Source organism: Montipora foliosa, chromosome 7 (assembly GCF_036669935.1).
Source record: "Montipora foliosa isolate CH-2021 chromosome 7, ASM3666993v2, whole genome shotgun sequence".
NCBI classification, from domain to species: domain Eukaryota; kingdom Metazoa; phylum Cnidaria; class Anthozoa; order Scleractinia; family Acroporidae; genus Montipora; species Montipora foliosa.
In genome coordinates, this window is record NC_090875.1 from 20,845,651 (window position 1) to 20,864,860 (window position 19,210).

A 19,210-nucleotide genomic window follows, 5' to 3' on the forward strand; every position below is an offset into this window, starting at 1 on the left:
TGACAACAGACAATGGAAACAACAGAAATGGGGATCGCCCAGGAGAGGGAGCACCCCCTAAACGGGGCCGGCACACCAAATTCGTCGAGGAGTCGAACCCCGCCTCTCCTACAGAGATAAAAAGTCTAAAACGCGAAACATGCTAATAAAAGGCAAAACAACAAAAAAGGATTAAAAACAGACGTGGAGATGAAAATAATAAGTGTAAGCAATATTTACAAGAACGAATGAACTAGAAAGAGCAAACGAAGGAGGAACCACTAATGTGTCCAAATACGCCGTTACCACCCCACTGGCGGAGGAAGTATTTGCGGCGACGGCTAGAGTTAAAACGTTTAAAATACAAAGGCAGATAAAAACGTAGGCGGGCCTTTATACCAGAGATAAGGTGAACTGCACTAGGGGGGGGGGTTTGAGCGAAAACGGTGATCATTGCGCTGTAACCAGACCAGATATTTACAAACGTTCAACAGGTAGCAAAATACCCCGGGAACGCAACTCATCCGACGAAAAACCAAAGAGGGCATGGCGAAGAGAAACAGACGGAGCCAGAGGGGAAGCCCGGGAGAATTGAGTCTGGACCCAAGCATACCCACTCTGAACAAGAGGACAAAAGAAAAATAGGTGTTCAAGACTTTCCAGCTGAAACCCACAAAAACAGGATAAAGGGATAGTGGGACACCAAGAAGAAATGCGCTGAGCAGTATATAGGACCAGATGTGGTTAAACGTGGTTCACTTAGGGTACATTTGGGTAAAAGTGGTTAACTAAGGGTAGATGTGAGTAAACATGGTTAACTTGGGGTAGATGTGGTTAAACGTGGTTCACTTAGGGTAGATGTGGGTAAACGTGGTTAACTTAGGGTAGATGTGGGAAAACGTGGTTAAGTTAGGGTAGATGAGGGTAAACGTTGTTAACTTAGGGTAGATGTGGGTAAATGTGGTTCACTAAGGGTAGATGTGGGTAAACGTGGTTATCTTAGGGTATATGTGGGTAAACGTGCTTATCTTAGGGTACATGTGGGTAAACGTGGTTCACTTAGGGTAGATGTGGGCAAACGTAGTTTACTTAAAGTAGATGTGGGTAAACGCGGTTACTTTAGGGTACATGAGGGTAAACGTGGTTAACTTAGGGTAGATGTGGATAAACGTTGTTAACTTGGAGTACATGTGGGTAAACGTGGTTCACTAAGGGTAGATGTGGGTAAACGTGGTTAACTAAGGGTAGATGTGGGTAAACGTTATTAACTTAGGGTAAATGTGGTTAAACGTGGTTCACTTAGGGTAGATGTGGTTAAACGCGGTTAACTTAGGGTAGATATGGGTAAACGTGGTTAACTAAGGGTAGATGTGGGTAAACGTGCTTATAACTAAGGGTAGATTTGATTAAACGTGGTTCTCTTATGGTACTTGTGAGAAAACGTGGTTAACTAAGGGTAGATGTGGGTAAACGTGGTTAACTTAGGGTAGATGTGGGTAAACGTGCTTAACTAAGGGTAGATGTGGTTAAACGTGGTTCACTTATGGTAGATGTGTGTAAACATGGTTTACTTGGGGTAGATGTGGTTAAACGTGGTTCACTTAGGGTAGATGTGGTTAAACGTGGTTCATTTAGGGTAGATGAGGGTAAACGTGGTTAACTTAGGGTAGATGTGGGTAAACGTTGTTAACTTAGGGTAGATGTGGGTAAACGTGGTTAACTTAGGGTAGATGTGGATAAACCTGGTTCAAGTAGGGTACATGTGGGTAAACGTGATTAACTAAGGGTAGATGTGGGTAAACATGGTTAACTAAGGGTAGATGTGGTTAAACGTGGTTCACTTAGGGTAGATGTGGTTAAACGTGGTTCACTTAGGGTAGATGTGGTTAAACGTGGTTCACTTAGGGTAGATGAGGGTAAACGTGGTTAACTTAGGGTAGATGTGGTTAAACGTGGTTTACGTAGGGTAGATGTAGGTAAACGTGGTTAACTAAGGGTAGATGTGGGTAAACGTGGTTCACTAAGGGTAAATGTGGTTAAACGGGGTTCACTTAGGGTACATGTGGGTTAAGGTGGTTAAGTAAGGGTACATATGGGTAATCGTGGTTAAATAAGGGTAAATGTGGGTAAACGTTGTTAACTTAGGGTAGATGTGGTTAAACCTGGTTAACTTAGGGTGGATGTGGTGAAACCTGGTTAACTTAGGGTAGATGTGGGTAAACGTGGTTTACTTAGGGTAGATGTGGGTAAACGTGGTAAAACGAGGTGAACTTAGGGTACCTGAGGGTTAACGATGTTAAGTTAGTGTAACTTACGGCGGATTGGGGTGAATTAGGGTGGATGATGTCTAACGTTGGTCTAAAAGGACACTTCGTGTGGTATATACCGTATTTAAAGTTGTAATGTATGGGACGTCTTATGGGCCTAACATGAACGCTTTGCCCACGTTTTGACAACAATGCCGAACAAACGAACAAATCCTTTGGCGAAGAGCTTCGGGAAATGCTCGGCATCGGCAAAAAAGTACGGTTGGTGTACTTTTATATGTAGTGTTTGATGTTGGCGCGAAGCCCAAGGATATCAAAATGGAAGTAACCCTATTGGAGTACTTGGTGTAAGACCTAACTATTATGTCCCCAGTTACACCCATACACTGAGACCTAACTATTATGTCCCCAGTTACACCCATCAGTACACTACCTATGATCGCTTCGAATATAACGGGTTGAACTTGCGTTGCTGACTGTGGGATTAAAGTCTCTGCATCTACACCCCTCGCATTTGGATGTTTCTCCATCCAGTTATTGTGTGTTCTGTTGTTTCGTTGATTGTGTTTCATTGGCCCTGTAAAGCCCCTATGCGTGGATGGCGTAGCGGGTGCTTCACTTCGTACGGGACCCGAGATGGGACTGTGCTCGGGTGACACTGCAATGGATAATCATTTTGTTTATTAAAAATTTAGTCAGAGAGTGTCTAACACGTTGTTACTTGCATAGCAAGTCTCTCGACTTTGCCAAAATGACGAAATTAAAAGAAAGACAAAATAATGGTTCGTTTGCCGTGTAGTTCCAGGTGTTGTGATCCCCTTCGGAAGATGGGTTGGCGAACGGCAAGCCTTGGTATAGAGCTAAATTGTGAGCTAGAGTGCAAAATTCATTCATTCTAATTCATTCATTCATGTCAATACAAGGAGCAGGCGTAGCCCAGTTGATAATTGCGCGGCTTTCGTGGTGGCACATGTCACAGGTCATTGTTTTACCAATACAGAAAGTATCCTAAACATTCATAAAAGCTAACCTAATTAATAGGCCAAAAGGTTGGCATTTATTAATGTTTAAGACACCTTCTGTATTGGTAAAACAATGACCTGTGTTTTGTACCTGCCGCTTTCGGGGCAAGAGGTCCTCAGTTCGATCCTCTTGACCCCTATTGACCCCTTGCGGGCTATGGGTCAAGCAAGGGCTACAGGTCTAATTGTTAAATATAGCCGTAAAATGCAGCACTGACAGAGGGAGGGGGGTAAAGGGCGCACCGCCGGCGTCCATCGTTAAATAAAGTGACTTCATGTTTTACGAGACATCTGGTTTTGTCTCTTCTACTGGGCAAACCTGCCCAGGGAAGGAGCACGAACAGGACTCGAGGTCCTATGCGAGGTCCTATGCGAGGTGCTCCACCCTACCCTACACCACTACCCTACCCTACCCTATCCTACCCTAGACCTCCACCCTACCCAGACCACAACACCGGTAGCCTGCGAGCAGGCTCACTTGATAGGCAAGGGCGGCGGAGCCGAAACCGAGAGCCGGCGAAGCCAGCGAGAAGAATGGGGCGAGGTGGCTCGTGATTGCGGATCCACCGCCTATAAGGTGAGCCTGCTCGCAGGCTACAACACCGGGAACTACATGTCTTACTCTTTACGAACAGTGTGTGGGTTCTTTTACGGGACCTCCGGCTTATCGTCCTTATCCGAGAAGACTAGAGAGTCTAACCATTTGCAGATGTAATTACAAAGGCAGCACTTTCTCCTCAGTTATTTAAAGACCCTGAGTGTTGGTCCGGCCCGAGTTGAACTCACGACCTCCTGCGTGACAACCTGGTGCTCATCCAACTGAGCCACCGGTGCGCGGTTAAACCTTGTTTTTACAGTCGTTCTACTTTTTTCATTCATTCTTCCCTTCATTCCTGCATTTTTTAGTTTATAAGGACTTTCTCCCTGCATCCTACTAATCTATGCAAAAGCCGTCATATATATCAAAAAAACACTCAACTAGAATCATAGTTCTTTATTTCATGTTAATTCAAGGTTCTCTTTTGAACTGGGGTAGTTAAGCAGATTTTATCAATTCAATTAAGCTCAATTGATGAGACTACATCTAGTTGTTAGTTGCCAGTTTTTCTGAATTTGGATATGCAGGCTGAGCTTGTGACAGACCCCACCCCGCAGAGTGAAGGAGGAGGACCAAGTTCCAAGTCGTTGTAAAGCCAAATACTGAGGTTACATAAAATAAGCGTTGTCTTGAATCAAAAATATATTTCAACAACAAGAAGCTTTTTTACCATATTTAAACATATTACAATCACAAAAAATAATTGATACTAAAATTTGTTAATAGTTCACTCAGAGCAAATTAAAAAAAAATTATATTAAAGCTTGAAAAGATAATTTTAAGGAACAGATAATATCATGAGAAAATCAAATAACAGTAAAAAAGGAAAACCCGCAGTCAAAAGACTCAATGCATGCAAGCAGAAAAAGATGAATTACAATACTAAGTACTACATTACTAAATACCAGGGCCCGGTTTGTTCAAAAGCCGATTAACGCTAATTCCAGATTAAAAATTAACCAAGGAGTTTGTAGTGCCTCGAACATTGTTGTGTTACATTTCTATCCGTGACACTTGCATGCTTAGAGGGGGCGTCTCTATTGCTCCTCGACTTTCAATAAACACGTGCGTCTTTGTAATTTCTGAGAGTGGTGTTCCGGAGAGAATAAAGTATTGAATTTAGCTTCGTTTCTGCTTCTCGCTAAAAGTTTATTTCTCTACTCCCAAGAGCTGTTCAACGCTGATATTCGGCAAAACCTTACATTAGAAGTCAATCTTGAAAAACAAAAATAAGCAAAAGAAACTTTCACCGAAAAGTTAAAACTTGAAATAAAAGTATACGCTAATCCTGGATTAAGTTAATCTGCTTTCGAACAACCGGGCCCAGATGAACATTCATAAGTCTGCAAGATGTTTAGCTTTACTTCCTTATTGAATTCTTTTTGGGGTAGTCGTTTAAATTATTCCAAATTTTGGCAGCTGCAAAGCAAATGTTAAATTGACCATAGTTAGTTTTGATATTTTTTATGTAATATTACTTGATTTAGCAAATCTGGTTTTGTATTGATAAATTGATGATACTGTCCTGAAGAAATTATCAAAAGATGAGGGAAGAGGGTTGTTATGATACTGATACATAAAAACTACGTAAAAGAAAACAATGTCCTTTTCTTTTAAAATTTCCAGAGCTTTGGAGAGAGGCTCAGAGTGCTCATCTGGTTTTGACAAGGTAGTAATTAATACATATGGCTCTCTTTTGTAGAATTGTTAAGGATCTAAGAGTAGAACTATAAGTATTTCCCCGAACTGATACACCATAATTAAGGAACTTAAGGTATTTACGAATTCTTCTGTAGGGGCATGATTATCATAGTTTAAGAGATTAATGTTAAAACCACCAGATATCAAGCAGAGCTTTTTTTTTTATCCAAGACAGAATAAAAGTTATTCACAAATATTTGTAAATTTAAAGAAGGATGCCCATACACAGGACCACAATGCAAGGGTGTAGCCAGGATTTTTCAAAAGGGGGGTCACACAGTGTCAAACAATATTAGATAAAGTCTGTAATAACATATTGTGGTTGTAAAACTCATTAATAATTCATTAGGGTGCAAACCAATCCCAGCACAGTATTCACATCACATATTGTACACATGTCAACTGTAAACCCCAATACAAATGAACTGGGGTTGATGAATATTATTATTAAACAGTAGAATTAACTTTTGATACAAACTCCTGCTCAGCTAATTAGTATTCATTAACTTTTGATACAGATCTCTACTGATTAAAATAACAATACTTTGCATCTAATTTAATGTATGTATTCATTTCACAAGCAGGATAAAATATTCGCATCCGATCTGTATGGACGTTTACAATGGCTCGCCATTGTAAAGGCCCATACAGATCTCCCGCTCATATTTTATCTACTACTAAATCATCAGTATGTTATAGAATTTAGAGTATCCTTGGAGCACAAACAGTCAGAGTTGGAGTTGAAAGAAAGCTGAAAAAGCTCACAATCCTCAATTGTCAGAGTGAAATGGAAAAATTGATTGGCTGCAGAACTGACAGGTCCATCCATGGCTATGTAAAAAAATTTCAGGAGAGCAAAAGCAGTTTATTGCTGATCAAAATAAAAAGTTTTAGAGTCTTCAGTATGTGAATCGATCAATATCGAGAATTTACACTATATAGAGTTATCGATAAACAAGAAGTCGCTGGAAAAAAGGCTTAAGTTTCTAAACGATGTCATAGAATTTTCCTCTTTTTTCCCTGCATAACAAGTTGTTTGTGGAATAAAAGGAACCCCAAAACCATTTTTCGGTCAAGTCACACAAAAAATTCAATTTCATGGTTATAGACCGAGCACCTTATGCGCATATGCCTACCCAACAGAAACCAAACAAGGGATGCACATTAAGCATTGCCCTTGAGTCTATTACTGCTTTTGAAAACATTTTTACCAAACCAATGCTGCAAATGGAAATGCTAAGACCATCACGTTAAAGTAAAACATGACTGGAATGAGGAAAGGAATCCCAGATGTTGGACCTGCCTTAACTTGTTCAGTCTGTAGTCATGTAGAAGTCATTGTAGGGTACTCGTCTCACCCCAGTGGAGCATCACCGATCTCCTTTCTTTGTTTCTTCATCCAGTCATACAAGAGTTTAAAATACTCAGTGATAGCTGAAACATCCACCTCCTTTACTTCCTGTCATCTTCTCCAGAGCATAGGCCCAAGGTTTTCTCTTGACCGCATCTTCAACATGTTACTGGAGTAAAAAAAAAAATAGAAAGAAAGGAACTTTATTCAAGTGTCTAGTCATTCTAACGCTGGAGCACTAATTGGGGACACAGTACACTGAAATCAACAAATTGATGCAAATAAAATCAAATGTTTTTGAGAAGAGCGTAAAACTGGAGTAACCGGAAAAAAACATCTCGGAGAAGAGTAGAGAACCAACAAACTCAAACCACATGTGACGCAGAGTCTGGGAACACATTGGTGAGAGGCGAGTGCTCAGTCACCACTGAACCCGAGCTCTGACAGGTTTCTGCCTATGATTCCAAGAGTATTATTGAACACATTCTTTTTACTTGATGCAAACACTCATTAAAAACAGTTTTTCCCACTGTCAGCTAAATTTTTTAGCAGTGGGACTTATCAGGAGAGTGCTTTCTGATAGTTACCTTTGTTTGACACCTAACACGATTGTAGCTTGTATCAATAAAGTGTTTATTAGCGACTTTATATATTCTTCCTACGAAACCCCATGCGACAACTCTAACAAACAGGGTCAAATAACCAAAATAAAGTTATAACCTTTATTTGGACGACCTTACTTTGAAAAGAGCATTCACCATCCTTAAAACGTACCGTTTTTAGAAAGACAACTAATTGCATAAAGAAATTAACTGATTAGAGTGTAATGTGAAGTGCTAAGTTTCTACCCCATATGAGTGTTGGCCCTACTAATGGAAATGGGCCCACACAAGGACAGAGAAAAACTCTGACCAAGGTGGGAATTGAAGCCACGACCTTCAGGTTAGATCACCGCTGCTCTACCGACTGAGCTACAAGGTCAGATGGGAGCAGGCCGTGAGAACTGAAGATGTTAAAGTCACGGCAATGAACATGTACAAGTACAAGGAAGAATTACATTCTTGCAAATGTTGGCCGTGAAGCAACGTTTGCAAAAATGTAATCCTTCCTTGTACATGTTCATTGCCGTGACTTTAACATCTTCAGTTTCCACGGCCTGCTCCCATCTGACCTTGTAGCTCAGTCGGTAGAGCGGTGATGATCTAACCATTGTGTGGGTCCATTTCCATTAGTAGGGCTAATGCTCACATGGTTCATATGGGGTAGAAACTTAACACTTCACACTACACTCTAATCAGTTAATTTCTTTATGCAATTAGTTGTCTTTCTAAAAACGGCACGTTAAAGGATGGTCAATGCTCTTTTTAAAGTAGGGTCGTCCAAATAAAGGTTATAGCTTTATTTTGGTTATTTGACACTGTTTGTGCGAACTGTCGCATGGGCTTTTGTATGGAAGAATACACAGAAGTCGCTAATATACTTTATTGATACAAACTACAATCGTGTCTTTAGGTGTCAGATGATGATAACTATCAGAAAGCACTCTCCTTATAAGTCCCTTATAGTAGAATGCTACAAAAGGTAAAGTTTCTGCATACGAGCCAGAAGGCAGTGCGGCCATCAGGCCGGAGCTTATCCCAGTTACCATGGCATGAAGCGACTTGGAGTATTTCTACTTCCCCCTGGATGGGATGCCAGTCCATCGCAGGGCTACCCTCCAACAATAAATTTGCCGGTACCCACTTGGGTGGAGAAAGCTAGGCACCGTGAGAGTAATTAAAGTGTCTTGTCTAAGAACACAACACAATGTTCCCCCGAGTCAAGCACACATTATAACCATGAGGTGGGCTCGCCTCCCACAAAAATTCTTTTTTTGAATATTGTTAAAGTAAAATTACACAAGCAAATCATGTATATAAATACAAAGGAAATCAGGAAGAGTAAATTGTCTTAAGTACTCTATTTTTGTTAGAGTCAAAAAACAATAGAATGACTTAGTACGTACATCATCTTTTAATAAAGGACAAAAAATTATAAATAACCTCAAGATTCTCCTTTTCACGATAATTTAAATATGAATAAATTATTACTATTATTATTATAATTATTTCAATTCAACTAAGTTGACTAATTTTGAGCACTAACTCGAACAATGGAACGCCTTTGCTGCCTTTGCAAAACCTTAAAGGAGTGCGTATGCGCATTTCAGACAACATGGTAAGAAAGTGGACTCCAAAACATGGTCAGCTCCAAGCAAGAAAGAAAATGAATTCTTGAGAAGTTTGGAGCTATTCTTTTTACAAGACAAATACGTAAGTGAAAAGTGAAACTAGACGTGTAACCCATTTGAAAATTCTTACCGTTGAGTCAATGATCCTGCCATAAACATGTTGACAGCAAAAAGAGATTAACCAAGTACTTCATGTTCTGCTTGTCCAACACAAGTTAAAAAGCTGGCAAAGAGTTGTTCATTTTAATTGTGGTTTCCCCATGATGTAGCTTCACTGGTTTAACAGGCTTCAAAAAGCACATTCTCTCTGCCGACAGCACTTCCTCCAACCACAGTCAACTCGTCCCAGCTACACTATAATTATGCACATCAGAACACCTTTTCACTGCAAAAGATTATATATTTCAGTAGTTACTAACATATGCTTTTCCTTATAATAATTTTTCTACATGTATTTAGTTTAGGGTTGGAAGAGACAGGGGCGACGTTAAAATTTCAAATTCAAGGTTAACTTAACCTTAAGGATTTAAAACAAGCGGACTCCAAAATTAAACATTGTCATCTCCAACATGGTGTGCAAACGCTCGCAACATGTTGGCCCCAACAATGTTCCGAGCATTTGCACGGGCCTTTACAGGACAACACGTAAGTTAAAAGCCAAAACTTGACATATAACCCGTTTGAAAATTCTTACCGTTGAGTCAATGATCCTGCCATAAACATGTTGACAGCAAAAAGAGATGAACCAAGTAATTAACTCATGCTTGTCCGCTTGTTTTTGACTTCAAATTGACCGGGAGCCACCACCTTGGATAATTGTGACAATTAATGTTACTAAATGTTATTAGTATAAATACACAGGTGATTATACAAAATCGCACACTCTCATTGGCTCGCTATCTCGGATTATCAGCCGATAATCACCTCGACGGACAAAATGGCTGCCAGTAGTCGTTTTGCCACTGTAAGTAAAGATGATTTTTGCGTTGAAATGTTTTTTTTCTCTTTTTTGAAATAATCACCTGTGTATTTATACTAAAACAATTATTCGCCTCAGGCTCAGTGATAATCACTTTGCCTTTGGCGAATAATTGTTAAATATTAATTCTATTAGACTAATGTTATTAAGGTGATTCCCTAGTATTGCACTGCGCATCCTGTTCTGCGCATAACACAGCATAGGCCACGTTCGTATTAAGGCATGGCAAAGAGGCTTTATGGTCAAATTTCACGGCTCAGTTCTGTTTTCTTTGTGTCACAAGTCTAAACGGATATTTCTAAACTAAACGATGTTTGAATTTAACCATAGACTCGTAGCCATGTGTGAATATTGATATATCGAACATGGCCAAAAACATTTCAAAATGGCGACCTTTCCTGCCGGAAACCTCGCTAGAAAGAAGAAGAATGGCCGTTTTCAGAGCACAGCAGTAAAGAGCAAAACAAGAAACCTTTTAGACTCTCGCAAAACAAAAAGTCGAGTGATAGCTTTGATGATGCTAAAGAACATTTCAGTCCAACAGTGAAAGTGAAACCTTGCTATCGGGGAGAAGTGTTGTTGAGGGGTCAAGCTTGGTCTGCTTTCCTAAACGAGGTTGGTGACCTATCTTTTTTTTGGCATAATTTTATTCTGTTACTCATCACCTTAGTGCTGTAAAAATGTTAAAAAATTTACGTCAAAAAAGTTACAGGAAAGCCATCACTCATGGACACAAAATTGTCTCCTCGAGATCACGCACCCGAAGAATATTTGTAGTCAGTGCCTTTTCAAGACGTGTGCCTGTGCACACAAAACAAACGTTAAATTATTCCTTTTGAGCAATACAATTCATCTGTTTTGTTATTTAAAGAATTACGTCAAAGCTGTGCTTCCTGTTCTGCAAAACGTAGCCTGAACCGCGTACCGACAGAACAAACTTGTCCTTGATGGATGAAGTCGCAATGATTAAATGAGTAACTTGAGGAAGTTATATCTCGCGAACAAGCTCGGTGACCTATTTATTTAATTGCACATTTCGAGTCACCATAATGCAGGGAATAATCGAGAAAAGTTTAAGGAAAATCTTACAACATCTTCTATTACTAAGGAATCACCTTAAGTGTTATTAACAACACAACTGAATTATTTAAGACGGCTGCGCCCAGTAAAGTTGTAAGTGATTCTAATAATTCGTTTTCCTGATGCAAACACTCATTAAAACAGTTTTTCCCATGGCTTAAATTAATTTTGAGTCAATCCTGCCATGAACGCGTTTACTGCAACAAGAGATGAACCAAGTACTTCACTGCTGCCTTGATGCTGCCAGTTCTGCTCGTCCGCACAAGTCAAAAAGCTCGTAGAGAGTTTCTCATGTAAATTTTGAAGTCCTATGATCTTGCGTCACTGGTTAAGCAATGACAATAGGTGACGTTAACGATATCTCCTCTACACTGATTCGAAAATACTATATCCAGATGGGGAAAAAAGGCTTTTCCCTCTTCCTTATGATTTTTCTACATGTTCTTATTTCAGAGTGGGAAGGGACAAGGCGGTATCAAAATTCCAATAATAAGGTTAAGTTAACCTTAACATACCCAGGAAGTGTTCTCTAAAACTTCCAAACATTGGTCAGCTCCAAACAATAAGGACATAAATACATCAGAAGTTTCAACTTGTTCTTTTTATAAGGCAAATACGTGAGTTACCTTCTTGAGGTCAAAACCGAAACTCAAGGTTAATTAACTGTGAGTTCCCACGATGTAGCTTCACTGGTTTAGCAAGCTTTAAAAAGGAACAGGAGACAAGAAGTTTGGAACAAGACACCAGTGAAAGTAATCATGTGGAGAGAGAGAGAGAGAGAGAGAGAGAGAGAGAGACCCCTAACGGAACCCAACTTTAGGGATGTCACTTCCTTAACATAGCGGAAAATGGATTATTACTGGCACGCATGACAAAGCACTTCAAGCAGTGAAAAATGAATTATACTACGCCACGGACGATATTTTCCTTACACTCTTTCACAAATTATCCACCCAAAAAATTCAATCCTCTTTCGAGATTGACGATAAAATAATCTTAAGTACACAGTTGAAATACCATAACTGGATAGGGAAAACAACTCCTTTATGCCAATTACATTTCCAGTAATTAGAAGTTACTCTAAGTAGTTACAAGTACTAACATGCTTTTCCTTAATAAAGTTTTCTACATGTATTTAGTTTAAGGTTGGAAGAGACAGGGGCAACATCAAAATCCCAATAACAAAGTTAAGTTAACCTTGAGGTTTTCAAAAAGCAGACTCCAAAATTAAACATGGTCAGCTCCAAACGAAAAAAAGTGAATTCTTCTGAAGTTTAAACTTTTCTCCTTTAATTAACAGAACAATAGTAAGTTAAAAGCTAAACTTGACGTATAACCCATTTGAAAATTCTTACCGTTGAGTCAATGATCCTGCCACGAACATGTTGACAGCAAAAAGAGATGAACCAAGTAATTCACTTCTGCTTGGCCGCACAAGTTAAAAAGCTGACAAAGAGTTGCTCATATTAACTGTGAGTTCCCATGATGTAGCTTCACTGGTTTAGCAGGGTTCAGCAGCACTTCCTCCAACCACAGTCAACTCGTCCCTGCACTGTACGCACATCGGAACACCTGATGCTGTTTCTAATAAAAATAATTGATATAATAATAATTAAAATAAGTATAATATTTAAGCTAATTAATGCACTTGTTTGTTTGTCACGCCGTTTGCGTCTTAATTTGGATGCATAGTTCTGGTTTCGATAGAGACAGCAATCAATAAGCCTGCGAGCAGGCACTCCGAGGGACTGGGGCTGGGGTTGAATGATCATTCAATCTCCCACGCAGCCCCAGTCCCTCGGAGAGCCATGCAAGCATAGTCACGCCTCCCCTCCCCCTCTATCTGCAACCTCGTTCCCAGGGCTTCTCCCTCATGTGGGGGCGGGGCAATAAAAAAACGCCCCTCCCCCAAATGAGGGAGAAGCCCTGGGAACGAGGTTGCAGATAGAGGGGGAGGGGAATCGTGACACTATATGCTTGCACGGCATTATTGATTGCCGTCTTTATCGAAACCAGAACTATGCATCCAAATTAAGACTCAAACAGCGTGACAAACAAACAAGCGCATTGTTTGAAATTACTTACTTGGCGTTTGTATGCTTCGACACACATCCTCAGAAGTGACTCATGTTAACTAATTGTTGCTAAATTCTCTCTCCGACAGCACTTCCTCCAACCACAGTCAACTCGTCCCTGCACTGTACACACATCGATATCGGAACGCCTTTTAACTGCAATAAATGATATATTTCATATTTAAGTTTTTATTTTAATTATTTATGTACATTTTGTATTTTTACTGGGTTGCCGTAGGGCAATCCCAGTCGGAAAGTGGGTGGCATTTGTTCGGTATTCTTTTTTTTTCCGTGTCGGTAAAAGTCTTGCCTGTCACTCCCCTGCTAAGTGGTATCTTTGTGCATAGAGCCTTCTGCTCGTATTTTCTTAGGATCGAGAGGGTAGTTGAAATGCGTAGATTTCTCTGGTGGACACAGTAGAATGATAAACTTAACCGGCAATGGCGTCGAAAGTCATGTAACGCGAATGGCGTTTTAGTGGATCTTTGAACAAAATATACCCTTATGAAGTTCAATAATGGCAAGTCAATTGGATACTGAACAAGACAGGCAGTGGAATCTTACAAGCGACGAGTAATGGACTTCGACAACAATCTGTGAGCTGCATTTCTAATTTTACCAAGTGTGCTGTTATGTAGAACACTGAAACCAAATGGAAAATTCTCTGGTAACTTATGGGTTCAACAAAGACAGAACAAATCGAACACCTTAAGTGGATCTGTGATCAACTCTGCACAGTCTTCAGTAAAAACATAATTGGAAATGTGACAGTCAAGAATTATTTGAAAGAAAGCTTGTCGTCTATTTTGTGCTTTATTATTCAAGGAAAAGGTTCTTCATGGAAACGGTTTGATCCTGAACTTTTAATTTGGTGTAATATTGCACATATTTGACACAACCGAGTTTTTTTCTCTTCACGCACGCAATGGAATAGGAAGGGGTTTTTGCCTCTGATAGCAAATATGTTGTTTGTTTCAAAAAATTGTTCGCTGAAAAAGGTGGCTTTTATGAATTCATCATGTTTTATAATATGCGAGCTTAACTGGATAGTTTTTATGGCAATAGTAAAGCATTTTCGTGTCAAAATGAGGTTAGTGTCTTTCTGTTGTGCTAACTTAATTAAATATAAATATACATTCTGCCTCGTGAGTTTGTTATTCTCGTTAACCAGCAATGGCCTCGAAAGTCATTGCAACGCGAATGGCGTTTTAGTGCATCTTTTATGTTGCTTGTTTCAATAAAATGTTTCGCTGGAAAAGGATTCTGTGATATTTTCTGCCTTTGTGAATTATAATATCATAATGTGTATTGAATTTTCGAGCTCAAGGTTGAAATGTGATACGGGAGGACATTTTTAGTATTGCTCTGTCAGCAGGAAAGGTTCACGAAAATAAGCAGGTCTGTTGGAAGCGTGCTTGAGTTTCAACAAAATGAGCCGCAAAATCAGCAAAAAAATTGTGACGCCGATGAATAATAAAGTAGCTGCTATTTCCAAAATGACGGAATTACCTGGTGATAAATAACCTCGTCTTGGAGAGTAAATTTTCGACTAAGCAGAAACAATGGTCAACCTAAAGGGTTTGGGCGATTGTGATCTTTGTTTTCACTTCGCTCATTTATTGTCAAACTTTATAACACTTGACAGGAAAAGAAACTCACGAAAACCGGGTATCTTGCCATCATTTGACGCGGACGCTTCACTGTTTGGCGAGTAAACATGCCGCATTAACTTAATCATGGCGCCCCCTGAATTCCGGCCATGTCACTTTCGATTTTGCGATTTATTTCTGCAGCCAAAATTGAACGTAGCAAAAATCAATTATCAACATGTCAGCCCAAAAGCCAATGTTTCTCACTTCCCATTTATTTTCTTTAATCTTTCTGGGTTCAATACTTTGCTAGTAACCACATGTCTTCTCAGGCTATTTACCCAAGACTTCTGCCATGGCACTACAATGATAGACAATACGAAACAATATCGTGTACTGTTAGAGCTACATATTACGCAAGGATAACTTGAATCTCCTGGAAGACAACACACAGCTCAGTTGACATTTTATATGGAATAAATCGCTGTGTTACTTCACTACCACACGTAAGCAATGCGTGTCTATTTTTTCCAAAGAGGACAGGAATTTCTTCTTTTTGACAAATAATAGGCCCGCAGTCAGCTTTTTACCTCAGAAAAGGATCTTTTTAGTCGTACGAACATGTGAGGACATGCAAGCCAAAGGGCCTCTGCTGGTATGACTTCTGGGTGACCCCTTAATTAAATGGTCTTAATGACCCCCCAACTTGAAAAAAAGTTGCCTGGGACGGTGCACGAACCACAGGCAACCCAGTGTACTATCACGGAGGGTCTAGTTTAATCTATAAAAAATTGTCTGCGCCCGAAACTAACCTAATACTATGTTTCTAATAACAATAATAATAATTAAAATAATTATAGTTATTATAATAATTTGAATTATAATTATACTAATTATGTTAATTATAATAATTATAATAAAATTTTTTAAGGGGGGCAGCCTCGTTTCCAGGGCTTCTCCCTCAGAAGGGGGCAGGGCGGTCAGAAAAAAGCCCCGCCCCCAAATGAGGGAGAAGCCCTGGGAACGAGGTTGCACGGCATTATTGATTGCCGTCTTTATCGAAACCAGAACTATGCATCAAACGGCGTGACAAAAACATGCAACGGCATTGTTTGAAATTACTTACTTGGCGTTCGTATCCTTTGACATACATCCTCAGAAGTGACTGTTAACTAATTGTTAATTCATTAATCAATTATTGTTAATAAGTAGTTACTTAATAGGTTACATATTAAAAAGTTTAAATTCGTAGTAAACGGTCACTTCTGAGGATGTATGTCGAAGCATTGGAAACGTCATGCAAATAATTTCAATCAGTGCGCTTGTTTATACTTTAATGTTTGTCACCGCTGCTTTTTTTTATTATTCTTTGTCTTGCGCGAAATTAATAGAACTACTCCTCTCAAAATGGATAGGTTACCTTAGTTGTTGTTGTCGGATATGGATAGTTCTCGCTGTTCATTTCACTCCGAGGGGTGTTTCGCCTTTAACTGTAACTACTCGGCTTAGTTTGCGGCAAAGAAAGCTTTCATATCTCGGGAGATCTTCGACAAGGAAATAGTCTCCTTTTCTACGATTAACGCGTGGATTTTACGCACTTCTCTTTTATCTCCTCAACAATATTTACGTTCTGTAGGAAATATCCTCGGCAGTTGGTTCCTCTTCCCCATCTGCGTCCACGACCTCTTGTACTTGTTGTTTGTATCTTTGGCCGCTCTGCGCCTTTTACTCGATGTTGCATTGAGACTAACTTCTCTGACAGCTACGAGCTGGGGTATCGTTATTTCGCTGTTCGTGTTTTCCTCGTACTTCATCTTTTTGTCTTGTTGGTCTTAATTCTTCCTCATTGTCGTCTTGTGATGTTTCCTTTCGTCGTATTAAGCGTGATCCCATGACCAGTCGTTTGTCCAAATGCGCTTGCAGAGATCGTCTCTTTTTAGTGGGTTTACTTGCAGGAGTTTTGCCCGACCACGAACCCTGCAAGTAGTTAACGACGGTTTCGTGAGAGCTAATTCGCATAAGCAGTGTTTAATTTCTTGTTTTTCTTTATTTTCTTTGGCGTAGTCTTCAATATAAGAACGTATACAGAGGAGGACCTCAAGAATGATCCTGAAATCTGACAGTGATTATAAAACTCGCTAATTTGAGATCTCTTCAACAACGACGCTTTATGGCTGATGTTACTTTTTATACAAGGTTTAAATGGTTATCTGAACTTGGAAATTATTAATTATTAGTGATCATCACATTCTTAAAAGGTATCACTGTTTGAACTAAGGAAAAAATTTGCAAAGGCGTCCAATTTTAAATTTTCATATTTCAATACAAATGGTGGAACTTTGGCGGAATAGTTTACCTTTCAATGTTCGTTCCAGCAGCAACCTTATTTCATTTAAACGAAAAATCAGGAAATTCCAAGGTTAATGGCGAACTCATGTAACTACTCAGAAGTTTGCCTTTATTTAGCTGTTTGATTTTATTTACCTCAAGTTTCATTAGTAGATTTATAGCATTTTGTTTATTTGTGGTGGTTCGCCCAGTATGGACTCTATCGCTCTTTTATGTTTCTTCAAATGGCTCGATCTTCTACATTTGTTTGCCTTGTTCTAGTTTTTCCTGTCAATACTTTTTACAATATTTATTTATTTCAATATTTATTTTAAAGTATTATATTTGTTTTAGTCTCTGTTTTGTAAAATAATAAAAAATAAAGAGTCTACAACGCACAATACTAAATGATTTTGGCTTTAAAACGTTTAAGACTTGAGCGAAAGCCTCAACAACGGGAAGAAGAAGGACTTGGACAGTGTGTCATCTGGGTGAGCTTGGCTTTCATGCATTCATGCTTTCGCCCAGTTGAGCGACTGTAGTCGAATCATCGTTGCACTTAGTTTAACGTGTGGGTTTTTTACAAGTGAATTGGACTTAAAATCCTTCCTCCTATTATAGCAAGTGTCCCTTAGAACTACACCCTTATGAAACTGTATTATCGTTTTATGGTGTTTATCTTTTCCTGGTGAGGTACCCTTTTCAATTAGCACCCACACTATGATCACATCGCCCAGTGTTGAAAAGTTAGAATGCGAGAATATAATCACCTGAACAATTGTACCAAAAGAAGTTTTCTTCTAAACAAATTTCCTGTAATATTACCAAGTTATCAAACGTTATTTTGTCCTCCACTCTTACCAAGAAATTACTTTAAATCACAGGTACTTTTGTTTACCATCATATATATATTTTTTTTCCCGCAAAAAAGCGTTTGCACTGGAAATAAATGAATTTCATAATCGCTATTTTTTTGCTTCAAATTACCCGGGCGCCACCATCTTGAATAATTGTGACAATTAATGTTACTAATAAGTGTTATTAACGACACAACTGAATTATTTAAGACGGCTGCGCCCAGTATATTTCAAAGTTGTAAGCGATTCTACTAGTAATAATTCATACGAGCTAACTGTCCCAGATTATCCGGGAGTCTCCCGGTTTTCCGTACGGGTCATTAAATCAAATTGCATCCCCAAGTTTTAAAAAAAATCGATTTTTTCAAACTCGTTTCATTGTTTCTTAATGCACTTCTTCATCTCTGAGTTCCAAACACGTTTTAATAGAACTAAACAAAATGACTTCCTTTAGCTATCATAGCCATATAACCGATTGTTTGATTGGATCTCCGATTAACCAATAAAAATTCTTGAAGTAAGTACCCCGTTTTCCCGCAAATTCACAATGGTGGCAGAATATTCTTGTATTCTGAAGGAGCTACTGGGGGATGGGTGGGTGCGTTTAAAGGGGGGGAGAGGAGGGGATGGGGAGTGGGTAGGTTGAGGGAGGGGTGGGGAGACCGGCTGGAAAAAAAATCTCCAGATTTTAGATTTCCATAGGTTGGCATCTTTTATTATTCGTTTTTTTAGATGCAAACACTCGTTAAAAAAGTTTTCCCGAAGCTTAAATTTATTTCTCGTAGCAATGGAGAATCTCCAGGCCTGAAAGGAAAAGCAGTGGAACCTATAAGAAAAGTGCTTTCTGATAGTTAACTTCTGACACTTAAGGACGCGATTGTACTACGTATCAAATAAGGTATTTAGTAGCGACTTCCGTCGATTATTACGTAAGAAAACCCACGCGACAGCTTTAACAAACAGGGCCAAATAACCGAAACGGAGCTATAACCTTTAATTGGATGGCCTTACTTTTAAAAAAAAAATTCACCACCCTTATAAGTTTAAACCGTTTTTTGACCGACAACTAATTGCATCAAGAATTGCCCTTGGCAAAAAACCGCAGGACATGCCCCACGAAGAACGAGGTGCACTTCTGCACTGGAATACTCTTA

At 39.3% G+C, this 19,210-nt stretch overlaps 1 protein-coding gene across 9 annotated transcripts in view; it reads right to left on the bottom strand.

Annotated features, from left to right (window-relative positions):
- Nucleotides 1-4,247: 4,247 nt before the first annotated feature.
- LOC138011289 (uncharacterized) overlaps nucleotides 4,248-19,210 on the bottom strand; it is a 17,836-nt gene continuing 2,873 nt past the window's right edge. Inside the window, exons 2-8 of one of the 9 annotated variants that reach the window (XM_068858254.1) lie at nucleotides 16,292-16,848; nucleotides 13,293-13,438; nucleotides 12,563-12,791; nucleotides 9,843-9,955; nucleotides 9,279-9,533; nucleotides 6,871-7,087; nucleotides 4,248-5,285 (exon numbers count right to left, since the gene is read on the bottom strand). In XM_068858254.1, the coding sequence (XP_068714355.1) occupies nucleotides 16,618-16,848 (231 nt within the window). In that variant the 3' untranslated portion in view covers nucleotides 4,248-5,285; nucleotides 6,871-7,087; nucleotides 9,279-9,533; ... (2 more) ...; nucleotides 13,293-13,438; nucleotides 16,292-16,617. The other 8 variants (XM_068858251.1, XM_068858255.1, XM_068858250.1 and 5 more) reach the window with 8 other exon arrangements.